This window comes from Phoca vitulina, unplaced genomic scaffold, assembly GCF_004348235.1.
Source record: "Phoca vitulina isolate PV1807 unplaced genomic scaffold, GSC_HSeal_1.0 scaffold90, whole genome shotgun sequence".
In the NCBI taxonomy this organism is placed as follows: Eukaryota; Metazoa; Chordata; class Mammalia; order Carnivora; family Phocidae; genus Phoca; species Phoca vitulina.
Window position 1 is genome coordinate 3270629 of NW_022589793.1, and position 19804 is coordinate 3290432.

The following is a 19804-nucleotide window of genomic DNA, read 5'->3' on the forward strand; positions in this document are numbered from 1 at the left end:
TCTTCTTAAAAGGGAATGGAGGGTAAAAGGTGGGGGAGAAAAGAAGTGTCAAAGCTGCCTCTTCTCAAAAGGCTATTCACTCTTCTTGTCTATTGTGCGACACCAAGGGCGAAATTCAAACTGATAAACAAATGAAGAGACCTGCCAGGCCTCCGAGTCTGGCAGCAGCCCCATCTCCAGGGCCGAGCACCAGCATTTGGACTTTGCCCGGCTCACGTTCAAAGCGCAAGGAATGGGACCCGCAGGCCACCGCTTGCCTCCACTCCTGCTGGCTTTGGGTGAAGGAATAGCTGGTCCCCAGAGCTTTCCTCGCTGTGACACTTGCTTTTCCATATGATCTCTGGGAAGTAGACCAGAGGGGGCACCCTGGAATCTTGTGCTTTAAGGGAATCAGGGAAATGTGTGCACTTCCCAAGCGCTGACGTCGATTCTCTTTCTCTGCTTAATTCCCACAAGGCTGCTTGCCCTCAAACAAGCGGCCAGAAGGATGGGCAACCCCACAGCAAATCTCTACTGACCGAGGGGCGGTGGGGCTTTGGACCTGAAGAGCAGCCACCCCTGTTCCACGCAGTCCCAGCCATCCTCCTTTCTGTGTTCTGGGCTCTGCTGGGGTCTGCCGGAATGACCCACACAGGCTGTTGGCTGCGTGCACGGCTAAGGTCAAGGGCAGGCCCACAGAGCCAGCCCTGGGGGAGCCTAGCGCCTCGAGTCGTGATTCTGGCCCTGGGATAAAGGGAGCTGGGGCGGACTGGAACCACTTACTGGCATAACAGAACTCGGAACTCTGTTCTCAGAGCAGTCTCTCCAGGGACCCCGATTTCCACACTTGAAAGGAACACGGACAGGAAACCCTGAGGCCGAAGGGCCACTGGCTTCACTTGGTCACCCAACGTGTCTCTGGAGTCCCTGCTGGTTGCTCTCAGGACCTTGTCAGAGGCCTGGCTCTGCCACACTGGTCCCGAGGTCAGCGGGGGGTCGGGTGAAGGCACACCCCCGCCTTTGTGGGGAGCCGTTCGCTAACGTGGCCACTCTCCAGACCCTCAGGAACTGTCCCCCGACCGGAGCCTGGGATGGCCTGCGGCAAGTGGGCTCCAGGGGGAGGCTAAGCGCTCCTCTCCAAGGGCCCAAGGCGGGGAGGGGAGGCCCAGCAGGCTCTGCTGGGGTCCTGAGCTCCTTCCCCCTGCGGCCACTCAGCCAAGCCCCAGAGACCTCTGCTGCCACTGGTGGGGCTTGGAAGTGCGTCTCAGTGGGAGCCATCACGACGGACATGCAGGCCGATGCCATCTCTCCCCCGGGTCACTGTCACAGCCTCCTGACTGCTGGCCTTCCTGACTCCAGTCTTGCTCATTGTGCAGCCACGGGCAAAGACAGCGAATCCGACTGCGCCACTCTTCTGCCTAGAATCCTTCAGTGACTCTCCCAGGCTCCCGGGATGAAGCCCACATTCCCTGATGGGAATTACCCCTCATGGCCAGGCCCCTCTCTGGCTTTGACTCTGATCACTCTCCCCTCGCCGCTTTGCCATGCCAGATCTTTCCTTGTCCCCAGCACCGCCACTACGACATTCCAAAGTGGAGGCTTAGAAACATCCGCCAGTGAGCTGCTACCCCATGTGATGCAACAGACTGTGAGTCACAGATGTCACTTGGCCGGAATGAAGAGATGGCAGAACAGGGTCTACGGGAAGAGAGGGAAGGCTCTGGAATATGGTCACAGGCTGCCAGGGCCACAGTGCTGATGGGAAAATGGTGGGAACAGATGTCAGGTGGAGAAGCCGGTGGAGGGTCTGTCTTCATACCTTCAAATATGAGCACCTGTGGGGCTCACTGGACTTGGGGGGCACTGGGAGCTGGAGTCCCAGGAGGGGGACAAGGGTCTCCAAATGCTGCACCAAGAACGGGATAGATGGGTCCTGAATGCAAGGCATGGTGCGAGGAAGAGGGCCTTGACCCTGGTGTTGCCGTGGGTGGGGGAGCAGAAAGAGAAGGCCTGAGCACATAGGGCTAGAACGTTCTACGAGAAACTGTTCTGAGGGAAGGAAACGGAAACCAGCATCTTCCTAGACACCAGCACCTTCCTGGATGATTAGGGATGGCCACTATGAGTGAGTTTAGATTATAAAACCTCTCCTCTCTGATGGTGTTAGTGCCAGGAGAAGGGGACAGCAAGGTGGTGACTGTCCCAGCAGGGGTAATCACGTCTCTGCGGGAGCTTGCAGATGCTTCCACCATGATGTGCTTGCGGTTCCGAACGCAAGCCGAGCCCCCATCCAGAAGATGGGCAGTAGCCTTGGTTTGGTATTTACCTTTGACACGCAGACAAAACCAAATTATCATCATTTTTCTTTAGATTGGAGCTGCTGGGGTTGGGAGATTTTAACAAATGAAGGAGAGTGAAAACTGAAACATTCTTCAAATAAAGAGGGTCTGTGTTATGTTTCAGAGCCAGCAATAACAAAACACGTGTGCCACTCTGGGGACAATGTCCAGCACGGACCTTCCTGGTCCCCAGACACCCACACCACCTCCTCGGCAAGCACGGCATCTCCGTTTTCTCCTGAGCACCAGCGCTGCAGAGGAAGCACGTCCAAGGCGCCGCCGAGATGCCTCACGGCGCACAGCGGGCTCCCTGGAGAAGGGGCTCAATGCCGATGGGCAACCGACACCGAGACCCTTGGTCTCTACGAGGAGCCTTGATCTACAGCCAAGGAGGGATGGCTTCTGAGGAGGGAGACGGTCAGCCTTAAGCAAATATAAATTTAAGATACAGGGGGAAATGGGTTCATGGGTATATATTTTCAATGTCATTAATAAGTGTAGGAAGTGCTTTGGGGACACAGGGATCTTTGATGTCTCACCCAAATTCTGTTTGGTTAAGTGACAAGACAACACGTGCGCGCACACACACACAAGCCACAGTTTTGTTTCCGAGAATTATAAAGTTTTCATATAAACCACAGAATATATTTAATTCAAATTAAACATGAAACTAGAATAATGTTCGGTCCTTATCAAGTAGCAATTACATTGTTTAAAAAAAAAACACAGTACATTTCTTTCTACATTCTGGCAATCCAACAAGGCACAAGTCACATCCAGTTTGCTGAGGTGACGGATCCAGCAGTCACCATCAATGCTCGTGGGTTTGAGGGGTCGGGGGGGCACGACCATACTTCATACAAAATGATTCTGCAGCAGTTATGAAGGAGAGGAACCTCCCCCCTAATAGAATGAAAGTCCAAGTAGCAGGAAGTAGGCGATTTGCATAATGCATGTATTTTATTAAATAGATAGTTCATGCGCTGCTTCTTCTTCATTCCAAATTGCCTTTCATGCCACCTGCCTCAACGGCTGTGACAAAGATTCCTACACACATCTCGGCAATAATACTCTTTCCATTCTGGGTACTTCTTTTTTCTTTTTCTGTTTTTCTTTCTTTTTAATTTTTTTTTTTTTTAATTTTTTTGGCATGATTTCTTTCCCGTGTAAAGAAAGCCAACTTCAAGACACAGGTCATTCAGCTTAAAGTGTCAGCCTCCACCTTCTCCTGGGGCTGTGGGGAGGCGAAGGCCTGCATGCCAGACCTTCTTTTCCCTTCACTGAAAGCTCTTCACTGTTTGGTCTGCAGAGAGAAGCGCGCACCTGCCCCTGTTCTGCTCACCAGGGTGAAAGGGGGCGGGGCCGGGGTGGGGCCGGGGCGTGGCTTTCTTCACAGGGCAGTGCTTTCTGTATCGTTGTCTATATCCAACAGAATGCGTCCGGGCAGGTCTTTGCTGGCTGAGTCTGAAAGCATGTCAGGAAAGGTGCTGCGAAGCGGCTCTGAAACTCTAGAACTGGTGTCTGGACAAAAACAGGAGACATGCTGTCAGCGTGTGGTAATGCCCACGAGGCCGCCCGAGGGCGCTCTAGAAGAAGAGAAGCTGGACAGTCCGAGTCAGCCCATGCACACACACCCTCGATCACTACAGGCACCGTCAGCCCCTGGAAGTTGGGTCAAGCCTCTCAGACCCCAGGGCAGCCGAGTGGCACAGCCCTGCCTCCTGGCTCTGGTGGCCCTTCCCGGGAGCCCTCAGAGATGCAGCCCTTGCAGGGGGCGCTCGTTCTGACCGAAGAGAGGAAACCTCATTCTCACCAAGCCTCTCATGCGCGAACTAAAACCTCCTCACAAATCAGGGCTGAGGGGATAGGTGAGCCTCACTGGAGAGAGCCCCCTCCTCTGGGACCCAGGAGTCTGTTCTCCTGTTACTCCTGCTATGCCAGCCCTGGCACCAGTGACATTTTGGGCTGGATCAATCTGGGTTGGGGGGTCGTCCTGTGCCCTGTAGGATGTGCAGCAGCCGTCCTGCCCTTCATGCATGAGAGGCCAGTGGCAGACAGCCCTCTCTCCCCCAGTGTGACAAAGATGTCTCCAGACACGGCCAGATGGCCCCTTGTCAACCCCTGGGTGACAATCCCTGAGGTAGATCACCAGCCTCTCACAAATACCGATTTCTCTTCTTCTAATACTTATACTCCAGTTCCTTTTTCATGTCTTATTATGTTGGCCGGAATTCCTCTAGCCAGAGGGCAAATGCGGAATCCTCAAGCCGTCGGTCCCTCACTCCTCAACCCACAAGAGACATCTTCACCTGCCATGGCCGGCCTCCTGGTGAGGCTGGGGAGGCTCAGATGCATTCGTTCATGAACAAGTACTTACTGAGCATCTCCCTGAGAGGGCACAACAGTGAACAAGCCAGACACAGCTTTAATGAAGCCGGCAGTCCAGTGGGGGAGACGGCCCCTGATCAAAACAGAATCATTTGTTTCTCTAGGAGGTGTGTGTTTTAGCAAATTGTGAGGGCCTAGTTAGAGGTTTTAGGGCCAGTGCAGGAGAGAAGGGAGAAATTCAGATTTGCTGTAGTTTCACGTTGCCGGGCTGGAGTGTCCTGGGAGTCTCCCCAATATGTTTAAGAACTTCTCTTAACTTCTCTTTCACCTGCTCCTTCTCCACACAGGCTGGGGGCACACACAGGTGCGCTCTGGGGGGCTCACTGCTTTAAGACTGGATCCTGCTCCTGCATAACCCTACAGTTCTGAGCTGCGAGATCTATTTACTCCCCTTTCTCACAAGGGCTCTTGGGTTGGCGGCCCCAGCCCTCCAAGTTTCCTATGCAACCAACTCAAGAGAAATTTCTAGATTTATGGAGATGCCAAGGTGTGAGAGGTTCAAGTGCTGAATGCACTTGACAGTTCCGGTCTTACAATAATTGTAAAACCAACTGAACTGTGCTGCATTGCACTGTCCAGTGGTGCAGTCAAGGGTGGGCTGTGTGCACAGAACAGGGATCCAAATGTCTCAGACTTGACCTCAGCAGAAAGGAAGTCACGAGAGCAGGGACCGTGTCTGTCTTGTTCAGTGCATCCCCAGTGCCTAGAACAGTGGCTGTTTAACGGCTCAATCTCAAAAAATTTTGTGGCTGGCCAGTTGGATGGATAGATGAGGAAGAGCCCTCCAGCCCTCCCATTTTTCCAATCCTCCCCTCCTATAGTCTCAGGCAGAGTAGTCACGTCTCAAAGACAAGACTGGTACAAGAAATCCATTGCAAATTCAATCCCTAACCCAACAAGACAGATGGTGCAACCAGTCAGTGTCTCTTTTTAGCCTGAAGAGTTTACCAGAGACTATGGAACTGCCATGCCTGGTGGGGGATGTGTGATGCAAAGGCACTATACGTACTGATTAGATTTCTACTTGTTAATATGTGGATTTACATGCAAACCAACACCGATCAGCCACAGATCCTTTTCAGAGGACAAACTTTCTTTTCTTTTCTTTTCTTTTTTTTTTCCTTTCCTTTTCTTTCTTTCTTTCTTTCTTCCCTTTCCTTTTACTTCCTTCCTTCCTTCCTTCCTTCCTTCCTTCCTTCCTTCCTTCCTTCCTTCCTTCCTTTCCTTCCTTCCTTCCTTCCCGTCACACATAAATAATTTCTGGATTTGTACTTTCCTGAAATTCTCTATTTATGATGAATACACACAAATTGTACACTCAGGAAAAAAAATGTGTGGTGGGAGCATAAGGGACGTTCCTTCCCTCTGCGTCCTGCCCGCTCCCCTGGTTTGCCTGAAGTTGGCAGGTACATTATTTCCCAGCCCTGCGCCCCCTTACACGAACCACTTTTAGTTTTTATTTTTTTAAAGGCAGTTGATTTAATTTTTATTTATTTATGATTTTATTATTATCTTTAAAGTTTTAAGTAGGTTCCATGCCCAACGTGGGGCCTGAACTCATGACCCTGATATCAAGAGTCACATGCTCCACTGACTGAGCCAGCCAGGCCGGCTGAACCATGTTTAAAAAGAAGACAGCAAATCTGTTCCCACACAAGAAGTAGTAAGAATCAGCATGTGTGCAGAGCCAGCTTTCAGAAGGAGACTGCTCTTCATCACAATGGCTGGACCACTGAGCAGCTACCATATACCAGACATGGTGCGGGGGGCTCCACACACATCATCGCGTCAGTTCATTGGCCCCCGTGAAAGGACCCCAAGGCAGCACTAGTGCCACCGCAGAGGTAGAAAGGGGGACTCTGAGAGACTCAGCTCCGCACAGAGGATCAGAGCCAGACGGGTTGGACCCTAGAGTCTGGTTCTTCATTGGCCTAGCGCTCTCCCTCCGCCCCGCAGTAGTCTGTGCGTCCTCGGGTGAGGGTCCTGACAGAGAAGACGGCCTCTGAGGATATAATGCGTGAGTCTTAAACACTCTAGTTCATTGTAGCAAAAAGGTGGAAAAGGTTATTTTAGAAAGATTCTATTTTTTAGAAAATCTTTTGAAGGAATTCTATTTTTTAAAAATGCCTCTAGGGGCGCCTGGGTGGCTCAGTCGTTAAGCGTCTGCCTTCGGTTCAGGTCATGATCCCGGGGTCCTGGGATCGAGCCCCACATCGGGCTCCCTGCTCAGCAGGAAGCCTGCTTCTCCCTCTCCCACTTCCCCCTGCTTGTGTTCCCTCTCTCGCGCTCTCTCTGTCAAATAAATAAATAAAATATTTTAAAAAAATAAAAAATAAAAATGCCTCTAGGGGCACCTGGGTGGCTCAGTTGTTAAACATCTGCCTTCGGCTCAGGTCATGATCCCTGGGTTCCAGGATCAAGCCCCATATCTGGCTCCCTGCTCAGCGGGGAGTCTGCTTCTCCCTCTGCCCTTTACCCCACTTGCGCTCTCTCTCTCGCGCTTTCTCTCAAATAAATAAATAAAATCTTTTAAAAAATTATAAAAATGCCTCTAGGGGTGCCTGGGTGGCTCAGTCGGTTGAGCGTCTGCCTTCGGCTTGGGTCATGATCCCAGGGTCCTGGGATCGAGCCCCATGTTGGGCTCCTGGCTCATCAGGGATCCTGCTTCTCCCTCTTCCTCTACCTCTCCCCCTACCCCTACTCTCTGCTCTCTCTCTCTGTATCTCAGATGAATTAAAAATAAATAAATAAAAATAAAAATAAAAATGCCTCTAAAACCTTCTGGCTGCAAATTTACATAAGGCATCATTTTTCTTATATGCATTCTAAGAAGGGCTGGTCTTTGAGCACAGAGTTTGGAGCTAAGGTCACATGACTGATGTTATATTATAAAACCCAAACCAAAAAGACAGAGACGCCCAGCACGCTGCATCTCCTCTCAGGCAGAATGTTACCGCTGATCGGCAGCTTGGACAAATCTCACCGGGTTCCTTTCTTTTTCTGAGTATCTATATCAGGGAAGTTAGCCCCCCAAGGGCCAGAATGGGCCCTCTATAATTGCGGGTACGGTCCTACAAGGTTTATTTGTCACCTCAACAAGATGTGCTTGTCTAAGGTTATTCGAATGGTCACTCTGAGAGGTAACAGACCCAAATACATCCTTGAAATTAAACTTTCCAGGCACAGCTGCAGGGCGAATCAACTTCCCCGCCTGACCGATCTGTAACCTGAGATAAGGACTCCCTTCTGCTGCTCACCAGCGCGCTAGGGCTGTCAGAGCTTTGGTGCTCAGTTTTTATTATTTTAGTCAAAGGAGAGATCCTGTTCAGGTCTCACTGGATATTTACCTTGACATGATTCTGATGTCTAGTTATTTAAAATAAACTGCAAGTAGAAGCAGAAGCCACTGAAATGTCCGGCTATGAGCAAAAATACGCCTGCTTAACGTTAAGGAGTCATTTGAAAAGATGGTTGTCAAAACTCCATCATAACATGGGATGGAGCATATGATGCAAGATCAAAATCTATTTTTGCAAAATAGTTATGATCAGGTACCCCCTGGACTTTTAGGGAAAAAAAAAACTAGAGTAGAGAAAAAGTAGAATATGAATAGCAAACTTCTTCAACTGTAGAAGAGTGCCTTCTTATTAGTTCTAGTTTCCAAATCTCCTTTCATATCCGTGATTAATTTTTTTAAATGTGTTTCTTTTGGGATATAAAAAGAGGTTAGTTTTTTTTTTTTTTTTAAGATTTTATTTATTTATATGAGTGAGAGAGAATGAGAGATAGCATGAGGGGGAAGAGGGTCAGAGGGAGAAGCAGACTCCCTGCTGAGCAGGGAGCCCGATGTGGGACTGGATCCCAGGACTCCAGGATCATGACCTGAGCCGAAGGCAGTCGCTTAACCAACTGAGCCACCCAGGCGCCCTAAAAAGAGGTTAGTTTTAAAAAAGAACACTGTGAGAACCAGCAAAGTGTCGCGGTTTTAAGGACGATCCTGAGAGCGACATGGTGTATCCTTGCACAGAAGATGGGTGCCTTGTGGGTATTCTCAGGCTCATGAAATATCATGAAATATTAAGAAATATCTTCTACTCCTGAGCATTGTCTTTTTCACCCAGGAAAGAACCGATATTGGGAAAACCAAGTGGTGGCATCAGAATCTAAATATGGATGCCTGGGCCCCAGCCCTCCCGTGTCTGGGTTCTAGAAGGCTGGGTCTGGGCATATGAATTTTTAAAGCGTTTACCTATGAATCTAATACATAACTCTGAATATCTATTTTTTTCCAAGATAAAAATGATCATAAATAGCTACTGTTTACTTAGGGCCCCGTGAATATTAAGAACTGTAAGATGTTTTCTTATTTTATCTGATTTAATCTCTTCAGGAGAAATTCTCACAAACATCACCCTCTTACTGATCAGCCAGGTTGTGCCTTATCTGATGTTACACAGAGAGCTGCAATTCTAATTCGGGCATGTCCGAGTCTACAATGTCTTCTTTCTACTACACCTCAAGCCTGCCTGGTATAGAAAAGAACAGAAGTGAGAGAAGTAACAGGGCCAGCCCCGTGAGCACCTGTCACACGTCTGTGAGCGCACTTCGTATCCAGGGTGATTGACAGCAAGCATGAACGAAGCCAGCCTCCTTCAGTACATGCACTGTTAGTAGGGATGCAAGCAGGCAGGGTTAGGGTGCCCAGTTAGTAACAGGCATGAGTGCACAAACATGATCATAAAGTAGCACAGATGCTTTGGCCAATCAGGTGCCTTTTCCTTACCATTAAATATTCCAATTTCAGTTCCTACTGAATATGGCAGGTCATACATCTAAATTATTTAATAAAATGTTGAAATTAGAACACTCTTGGCTAGAATCTATTATTTTAAAAACAGCAAGATGTAAACTCTCTTACTTTTGAAGCTAAAAGGCTTGTCATGCTTTCTACAGTAACGATGAAGAAGAGATTCCAGTGACACCAGAATCCCTCCGTTCCCCCCGGGCTGGTGCTGAACTGCCACAGGTTGGCTGCCAAAGGTGCTTGGCAGCAACAATCTCCCCCAAGAGTTTATCCTAATCCCCAAGCCTTAATTCCACTTTTTTGGGATTAACTGCTCTAAACGAATAACCTGTTTCTAGGAATCTGTCTGTGGTTTTCCATGTAAAAACACACGATGTCGTAATAAAGAAACGCCTTCCTTGGAAGTTATGTTGAAATACCCAATAGCCGTATCGGAATGGTTAACACTAGCGGACTCGTGAGTCCTAAATGCTGGCCTTCTGTGCGCTTCTGCGGGTAGTCGGGGCATTTTTAAGCAATTAAAAGTTAATTCTGCAATACAAAGGTCATTGTGGTGACCTGGAATTTCTTGAGTTTAGGAGAATTCATAACATAGATTGGTTTTTAAATACTTAGCTAATATCTTAAGGAAAAGTAGTTTTTATATAAAATTTCCCGGATCTGATAATTATAAAGTACAGAGCCTTATGGGGCTGTACCGGATCAGTAAGATAGCTTTCTGGAATAAATACACCTGGGTGGAGAACGGTATTAAATAACAGACATGATTCTGGTTTGTAGTTTTCTGTCTAAAAAGAAGGAAAGATCTGGGTGGAGGGGGGGAATTTTGGTGTGTCCCAAGTATTGACATGTTAAAAGGCTCAGCCTTGATTAGGGCTTAGTTACTTTACTGTTGTGCATGACTTCCACACCCCATCAGGCAACCCCTGGCTTCTGGGTTATAAGGAGTCGGGAAGGGGGACTCATCCCTGTGTCCTCCTCCGTGTCCTAAAGGTCGCACTCTAGTTTCCCTTTCCGGTTTCTCCAGAAAGTCTTACTCAGACCAAAGCTGTGAATACTCTGTCGAAGTAGCCCACCAAAGGTTTAAGGCTCAGCTCAGTGGATGAGAGCAACGGTACACATAACGAGAGCCTTATGGTGTCCAAATGCGGACCCAAAGGCAGGATGTAGGTGAGCCTCACGGTGCCCTTGGAAAAGCTCATATGGTTTAAGAAAGCAAAATGTAAGCATGCTGGAATGCAAAGGAATTTAGTGTGGGATCTTTGGAGGAAGATTTTTTTTTTTTTGGTCCGAGAATTTCAAACATCAAATTAAGAAGCTCCATGCGGTTAACTTGCACTTAAAATATACAATTAAAAAATTAAAGCTCAAGACACAGGGAACACAATTTTCTGTGCTGACTGCACCCGAGTCCTCTTTGGTTGGATGTGATGAGCCAATCTATGAGAGGTAAATCAGTGAGAAGAGCAGGACCCTTTAGGAAAGGCTTACCAACAAGAAAGAAGACACTCCTCGTATCTTATGAGAGTAGCTTGAAATCGGGTTCTCAATCTACTGACATCTACCTCTTGAATTTGGAGCATTGCAGCTCGGGATGCTTTTGCTAAGAACATAAGGAATGTCTAATGCTACAGAACGGATGGCAGGGGCGTCAAGTAGCTGCTCCTGAGCACATAGTCACAAGCACATATGCAAAACAGGGCTAAGCAGGAGCATTTGGAGCTGTGGTGAGAGCTGCTTGGGGGGGTTACAGACCTTAGTCCTGGGAACCTTCCCCACCTGTGAGGGCATCTATTGGGAAACAAACAAACAAACACACCAATATGGCTTTGTTTTTTAAAAATAAATGCTGGAGTGTCATCAGAAATTATTAATCATTTATAATATGTGCACTTATGTAGTATATTCCTGGAAAAAAAAAATAGGGTTATCAAAAGATAGACTAGTTGGTTAACCCTCATCATTTGGGATACCAGTCCAGGGGATATTGTTGGCTCATTTCAGCAGAGAAGTTGTGCGATACAAACTAGCTCCACGTAGGAAATTTAAAACTAAGCTGTTGTGATTCAAAGCTCCTAAGTGCCATTTTTAAAAACACATTAAAAACCCCCATCCACCCCATCCTTAAATCAAATAGTGTATTAGAGCCCTTGGGGTAGAACTTTTTAAAGAAATAATAATTAAATAAAATGATCATGTTCTAGACTACCTGTAAAAAACAAAACAAAAAACCACCCCATTAGGTAGCCCACTGAAATCTATAATCACCACCACCCGAAACAGGTTTCCACAGGAATTATGGGAAATTCTTGATCCTTCCCCTCCCTCACCACTTGAGGCTCACGCTCTGATGTGATCACGCCCCAAGACTTCTCTTCCCGGAGCATCCAAATGGGCACAGATCACGTTTTTTTAAAGTTATACCTGAAATGCTTCACTTACTATGAACATTTTTAGCTTTAGAAGGAAAATAAGTATCTTAATGAGGAATTCGCTAAGAGATGAATTTCATGCTCATGTTGTACAACACCTTCCACCTGCATTAGGTCATTATACTTAGAAGAAGGTAAAGGTAGATAGGTCTTAAACACATATGAAACTATAAATCAGAGGCCAGCTAACTTCAAGGGCCAGGTAGTAAATATTTTTAGGCTCTGTGAGCCAAATACTCTCTGATAGGACTATACCACTGTTACGTTAGCACAAAAGCAGCCAAAGACAGTATGTAAACAAATTAGAGTGGCTGTGTCCCAATAAAACTTTATTTATAAAAATGGGCTATGGGCCGGATCTGGCCAGTGGGGATAGTTTGCTGCCCCCTGCTGAAAACCAAGGCCTAAACTGAAAGGGGAGTCCAGAAGCAATGTAGCATGGATGGGGGGAAAGGTCTGAGCCGGTTTCTCACTTACCCGTTACTATTTTGGAAGCAGTGGGAGCTGCGTTGGTGAGGGTGCCGTCCCCAGCCGAGTGGGCGCCAGGAGGATGTGGGGGTGGAGGCACACTGGGCCGGTTCCTCGGCTTTGGTACTGGTCTCGGTCTCGGTAAGGTTCCGGTGTGTGGCTGCGCCGTCTCAGGGTTACTCACCACCTGGGTCTGAGAAGCTGGCAGGCTGGGGTTCTGTTTTCCTAAAGGTGGAGTCCTGGGGGGCGTTGGAGTCTGGGGAGGGGTGTGAGGCGGCTGCTCAAGTCCAGGCTCACTGGGCAGTGCCACGGGGGCGGGCGGGCCCTGGCTACTGGGTCTGCTGTGCCCCAGCAGCGCGGCCTGCGTCGGGGGCTGCGGCGGCGGGTGACTGGGGGCTTGTATCGGGCACAGGCTGCTGGAGTACCTCCGGGGCGCAGAGGGCTGCGAGGTGGTGCAGGGCTGGCCGGGGGCCTGGCCCGCGTGCTGGGCGGGAGGAGAAGGGCTGCGGGTGGTTGGCTTTGGTGACAGGCTGGGTGGGTGCGGAGATGTTCCTGGAGAGCTCTGGCCCCCGGGGTGGCCAGGAGGTGGGTTTCCTGGTTTCGGGGGTGCAGGAGCAGGTTTTTTAACAGCTGCACAAAGGGGGAAAACATCTTTCAGTAAGAACAGCACGGCGAGAGCCAACACCGCCTTTATCAGGTGAACCTCACCACGGCGGATCCCAAGCGCCCCGTGCAAGGATGCAAGTGGGAGGGCACTTCACTCTGTGGTCTCCCTCCCCCAAGCCCCCAGGCCCAAGTCTAACCAGGAGAACAGCAGGTGACAAACTCGAATTGAGGACGTCCTTCAAAATGCCTGACCGGCCCTCCCCCAAGCCATCAAGGCCGCGAAAACACAAGGGAGGACAGAAACTGTCACGGCCCAGAGGAGACTCAGGAGATGAGGTGGCTGCATGCGCCGTGGTCTCCTGGATGGGAGCGAGCCTGGGACAGAATATGGACGTTGGTGGAACTGGTGAAATCTGAACAAAATACGGAGTTTTGTCCATAGTAAAGCAGTGGGGTTGGTTTCTGGGCTGCGATAAACGCACCCTGGGGACCTGGGACGTTAATAGTTGGAGAAGTGGGTGAGGGGCATATGGGGACAACCCACACTGCCTCTGCCACTTCTCTGGAAATCTAAAATTATTCCCAAACAAGAAGTTTATGGTAAAAAGAAAAAGTACCTTATACACATAGGGACCTTTAAAGACCTGCTGTTTATTTTTTAATTTAAAAAATTTTTACTGATCTCTATACCCGATGTGGGGTTTGAACTCACGACCCCGAGATCAAGAGTTGTATGCTCTACACACAGAGCCAGCCAGGTACCCCAAGACCTGTCGTTTGAAAAGTTCAATATGAAGAGAACTCAGTGAACGGGGTGGGCCGCCTCCCTACACGGAATCGCTGCTCTAAGCCCACTGAGCTGCCCACTTGTCAGTGTCCTTCCCGCGTGATCTGAGAGCCTGGGAAGAATCAGGGAGAAGCAAGAACAGCTAGAAGAGGGTGACCCCCAAGCATGACTGATCTGCCTATACATGCACCATGGCCCCTTGCCCTAAGCCGGCTTCTCTTAGAAGGCTTAGTTTTTTGTTTTGTTTTTTTTAAATAACAGGAATTCTACCAATTCCAGAATCATTTGAATTAACAGATATGCTCTGGATAGAAGTACAAGTAAGTCTGGAAGAGTTGCCTTAGCTAGATTTCTCTAAGGAGAGTTGAAGGGCATCACCATCCTTCTCATACCAGTTGAGATCAGTGTCACTAAGAGGGCTTGGGTGCAGAATTTGTACTGAGGAAGGAGAAATGGAAAACAATGGGTCTGGAGATCAGGTTTTGGGCTGGGAGAGGTGGGTGGAAAGGAGAGACGTTAGTATTTTTCAAATTGTACTGAGATCCTACTAATCTTCCCCAAAAGCGATAGGGAAATTAAGGAGGATCATTTACCCCACATCACCAGCACACAAGTTAGGCCCCCTACATAAATTGAAGTCCCATTTAAGTCTCATATAAGTCCCATTAGCTCCCTGTAAGACAGGCATTGTCATACCCATTTCATGGTGGAGAAAACCGACGCTCAGAGGAATCAAGTATTTGCAAAAGATCACACAGCTAATAACTGGCAGAACAGAGGCTCACAACCATGCTCTATGGACTCCTTGAACTCTTTTTCATCCCCTTCCTCCTTCCTACACTGCCTGGCTCCCTGCTCACAGGGCTCAGAATTCAGGAATGAAAAGGGTATAAAGTCTGCTCTGCTCTGCTGGCCTAGAACTTTGACCCTGGACCTTGGAAGACCTTTTCCTAAAGAAACAACCAACCAACCGACAAAGGAAGGACTCTGGAATAGTAGCCATTCTCTGGTTACCATAAGCAACTTAAAAAGAAAAATGTCTAGCTTTCTATTCTGAGCGATATTAATTGTAAATTCCCACTGGATGAAAGACCATTCCTGGCAGGAAAGGATGCCGAGGGAATTAGGAGAGGAGGCAGGAGAGTCGGGTGCCGGGGTCATGGGAGAATGGTGGACCTTGTCCAAGACCACCTGTGAACGTCTGGGGAGGCTGAGCGTGGGCTGAAGGATCACACTCGTCCTGTGATCCGTGGTTTGAGGAAGCAGGAAAGACCCCTAAGGTGGCCATAAGGAGGGCCTCAACCTGGAAGCAGGGTTATACCCAGAAGCCAGGAAGAGAAGACCTAATTACCCTCCGGGATCAGCTGGGGTACAGATGACGATGATGGTGGCTCAGGAGAGAGGATCACCTTAAGAAGGACCAGGTGGGGGCTGTAACCAAGCAGTGTCCCTGACTTTGCCTCCTTGCCTGTAACTTATAAAAATTCCACGCATATACGGCCAGCTGATCTTCGACAGGGCACTGAGGATATACAATGAGGAAAGGACGGTTTCTTCAATGGGTAGTGTTGGGAAAAGCGGACGTCCACAGGCAGAATAAAACTGGACCCTTATCTTATACCATGAGCAAAAGTCAACTCAAAATGGATTAAAGATTTAAACATAAGAGGGGCGCCTGGGTGGCTCAGTCGGTTAAGCGTCTGCCTTTGGCTCAGGTCATGATCCGGGAGTTCCAGGATCCGGTCCCACATCAGGCTCTCTGCTCAGCGGGGAGTCTGCTTCTCCCTCTGCCCCTTCCCCCTGCTCATGCGCGCGCTCTCTCTTGCTCGCTCCCTCTCAGATAAATAAATAAAATCTTTAAAAAAAAAAAAAGACTTAAACATAAGACCTGAAAATGTCAAACTCCTTGAAGAAAATACAGAGGGGAAGGCTTCATGACATCGGAATTGTCAATGGTTTCCTGGATATGGCACCGAAAGCACAGGCAACAGAAGAATGGATGTATGGGTCCACATCAAACTACAAAGCTTCTGCACAGCAAAGGGAACGATTGACAGATGAAGAGGTAACCCACAGAATTGGAGAAAACAGTTGCAAACCATCTATCTGATAAGGGGTTAATTTCCAAAATATGTAAGAACACCTACAACTCAATAGCAAAACAACTAATAACCTGATTTTAAAATGGGCTAAACACTTGAATAGACTTTTCTCCAAAGAAGTCATCCAGATGGCCAACAGGCACAGGAAAAGATGCTCAACATCACTCATCGTCAGGGAAATGCAAATCAAAACCACAGTGAGACATCACCTCACCCCGTCAGAATGGCTACTATTAACAAAACCCCCAAAGACAACAAGTGTTGGCGAAGATGTAGAGAAAATGCAACCCTTGTGCACTGTTGGTGGGAATGTAAATTGGTGCAGTCATTATGGAAAACAGTATAGAGGTTCCTCAAAAAACTAAAAATAGAACTACCATATGATCCAGCAAACCCACCTCTCGGTATTTAGCCAAAAGAACTGAAATCAGGATCTCAAAAAGATATTTGCATTCCTGTGGTCCCTGCAGCATTATTCACAATAGCCAAGATGTAGAAACAGCCTAAATGTCCATCGACGGATAATTGGATTAAAAAAAAATGGGGTCACCTGGGTGGCTCAGTCATTAAGCGTTTGCCTTCGGCTCAGGTCATGATCCCAGGGTCCTGGGATCGAGCCCCACATCAGGCTCCCTGATCCTCGGGAAGCCTGCTTCTCCCTCTCCCACTCCCCCTGCTTGTGTTCCCTCTCTTGCTGTGTCTCTCTCTGTCAAAAAAATAAAATCTTTAAAAAAAAAAGTGGGATATACGGGCAACGGAGTATTATTTAGCCTTAAAAAAGGATATCCTGCCATATACAACATCGTGGATGAAGCTAGAGGACATTACGCTAAGTGACATAAGGCAGTCACAATAAGACAAATACTGCGTGATTGCACTTATATCAAGTATCTAAAGCAGTCAAACCCACAGAGTGGAATGGTGGTTGCCAGGGCTAGAGAGAGAGTACTGGGGAGGGGCTAATGGACAGCTGCAAAGCAACAGACATCAAGTTTCAATTATGCAGGATGAGTAAGTTCTAGAGTCTGCTGCACCACACTGTGCCTGTAGTACTCTTAGAGATTTAAGAGGGTAGATCTCATTGTAGGTCTTCTGACCCCAGTAAAATTAAAAAAAAAAAAAAAAAAGAAGAACCACAAGAAGATGTTGTGGGTCAGAATGTTCCAGAAGAGAAAAAATGGAACGCAGAAGTTCTAAAGAGGGAATGAGGGACACCTGGGTGGCTCAGTTTGTTAAGCGTCTGCCTTCAGCTCAGGTCATGATCTCCAGGTCCTGGGATCAAGCCCCACGTTGGGCTCCCTGCTCAGTGGGGAGCCTGTTTCTCCTTCTCCCTCTGCCTGTTACTCCCCCTGCTTGTGCTCTCTCTGACAAATAAATAAATAAAATCTTAAAAAAAAGAAAAAAAGAGGGAATGAGCTTAGTGCATCCCAGGAGCAGAGAGCAGACCAGCACCGCTGAAGCTTGGTGAGAGAGGGGGTGTGGTTAAGTGTGGGGCCCAAAGGCAGGCCGGACCACACCGGCCCCACAGGGGAGGTCTGCACAGAAGCCATCGGAGGGACAGTTTCAACGGAGAGAAGACACGATCTGCTGTGTTTTAGAGCAACCCCCCTAACTGCTGGGTGGAGGACGGTAGGGATATGGGTGGGAACCATTCAGATCATACAGCACTCAGGACCCAGAAAGCCCTGACCTCAATCTAGAGGTTACAGCGGCTTGCAGACCCGTAGAGCCTGGTTACGACAGAGGCTACAGTGGCTTCCAAGCAGAGGGACGGCTTGGAATACCAGACTCCTGGAAAACTGGGAGCGTTGTTTCCAAGAAAAAACTTTTCGTTTGTTAGGCTTTGTGGCTTAAACATATTCTTAAATGCCTGCTTTTCTGCTCTCTATTATTTCATTTCCTTTTAATGATTTTGCTCTTAAACGACTGATTTTTCTGCTTGCCATTTTTTTTGAAGTTTTTTTTTTTTTTAAAGTAATCTCTACACCCAATGTGGGGCTTGAACTTGAGACTCTAAGATCAAGCGTCGCGTGCTCCTTCGACGAAGCCAGCAGGTTCCCCTCTGCTTGCCATTTTAAAACAGACATGGAGATGCTCTGTCAGAAAGCCTTGCAACGTGAATCCCTGTGCTAACCCAAGGAAGTCTGCACATCCCTCCCTAAGGGGAAGGAGTAAAGGTGGCTACTTACCTCGTCGCAGAGTGTGCGGGCTAGGGCCAGCAGAATTGTGCCCCGGGCCAACGGAGAGCTGATGGGAGCCGGCCGCCGTCTGCGCCTGGTTCTGGCCACTGGCCATCTGACTGCCATTTCTCCCTGGGGCAGGGGCAGGTGCAGAGTCCTTGGGTTTTGGTGGACTACGGAGAGCAGAAGTCAAGTTCGATGTCAGGCATTCCCCGTGAGAAAGCTAGTCAACATGCTATCAAAATACCAGATTCCACCCAGAGTTTTCACCTCGGCAGGCAAGGAGGTGATCGGGAATTTTCAACAATTCACACTGGGTCTGCAAACCCACTATTTATTTGTGGCCACACAGGGCTACTTTAGGAGATTCACTGCCTCAATTGTCTTCCAGCTACTCTGTCACTTGAATATCACGAGAGACACTATTTCACAGCTACCAATAAGAAATTTCTAGTTTGAGGGGCGCCTGGGTGGCTCAGTCGTTAAGCGTCTGCCTTCGGCTCAGGTCATGATCCCAGGGTCCTGGGATCGAGTCCCGCATCGGGCTCCCTGCTCAGCAGGGAGTCTGCTTCTCCCTCTCCCTCTCCCCCTGCTTGTGTTCCCTCTCTCGCTGTGTCTCTCTCTGTCAAATAAATAAATAAAATCTTTAAAAAAAAAAAGAAATTTCTAGTTTGCTTGTACTTCAATTGGGCAGTATTAAAAAACATGAAAGGGCTTTCAGACTTCAAAAGAACGAGATTTGACACACGCAGTGTACAAAACAAAGCAAAAGCTGTGGCAAGATACTAACACTGTAAATTATACAGTGCTAGGTTATTATCAATCATTTGGACTCGAGGAAAGAGTAACCCTGAGACTCAATGATGGCTCACAGCCCGGAGCTGGTTAGCAGCAGGGTGGACAGAGATCAGAACTCGGGCCGATTCCTGGCTCAGAACTTTGTATACTAAGCTTTACAGCTGCATCTTGTCAGGGTCACTAAAGTGTGAACACCATTCGTGAAAGTACACAAAATACCCACAGGGCACAAAGAACAAAAGCAAATTGAGGACTGACACTCCATTTGTCCTTCTGCAGGGCATCCTAATTATTGTCTTAATGTATTTAGCCTGATTAAGCAACCTGAAGGCTACAGGTAAATGAAAATGTGTGAGTCTGCAAATACTTTTTTTTTCCCCCTCAAACAAAAAAAAAATTAAAAGCCCAAACAAAGACATGTGTGGAGCATCAGTTTCGACGAGACAACACGGAGTTATAATGTGCCTAGGAAGCCTTGGGAGGTGGAAGCCTTCGTGATTTTTAACCAAAACGTGAACTTCTGCAAATTCTGTGAGTCAAAAGGAACTCAGGAATATACAGAGCAGTCCGAATGCAGCTGTGAGGCTGGAATGAGATTTTTATCTCCTAAGCAGCTAGCCTCACATCCCACCAGGCACTCCCTCCCCATCTGGAGAAGCTGGATCCTTGTTCTATGCATTTATTTTACTTTATATGTGGTTATCTAGTGCTTTATAGATGGCCATGGTAGAGAAAGGACAAGAAAAATCGTAGCACATACTCTGTAGAGGGGCTCATCTGTCACAGCAGCTTCTAGTCCTGAACTGTCTGACATAGCACCTGAAGTAGGCTCCGGTGGAGAAGTGAATTCATGCAGAGTAGAGGAAAATCTCAAGTTCAAAAGTACTCTTCCTTAAAGTTGCTATATATTTGTACCCCACT

The 19804-nt window shown here is 48.0% G+C and overlaps 1 protein-coding gene across 8 annotated transcripts in view; it reads right to left on the reverse strand.

Moving 5' to 3' along the window:
- Positions 1 to 2739: 2739 nt before the first annotated feature.
- The window catches only part of ARHGAP17 (Rho GTPase activating protein 17), a 54136-nt gene continuing 37071 nt past the window's right edge, over positions 2740 to 19804 (reverse strand). For 2 of the 8 annotated variants that reach the window (XM_032396238.1, XM_032396233.1), the window contains 3 exons: positions 18095 to 18258; positions 12420 to 13040; positions 2749 to 3839 (listed from right to left, as the gene is read on the reverse strand). In XM_032396238.1, the coding sequence (XP_032252129.1) occupies positions 3709 to 3839; positions 12420 to 13040; positions 18095 to 18258 (916 nt within the window). In that variant the 3' untranslated portion in view covers positions 2749 to 3708. Of the gene's footprint in view, positions 3840 to 8671; positions 11302 to 12419; positions 13041 to 18094; positions 18259 to 19804 lie in introns of those variants that run through there. The other 6 variants (XR_004298328.1, XR_004298327.1, XM_032396236.1 and 3 more) reach the window with 6 other exon arrangements.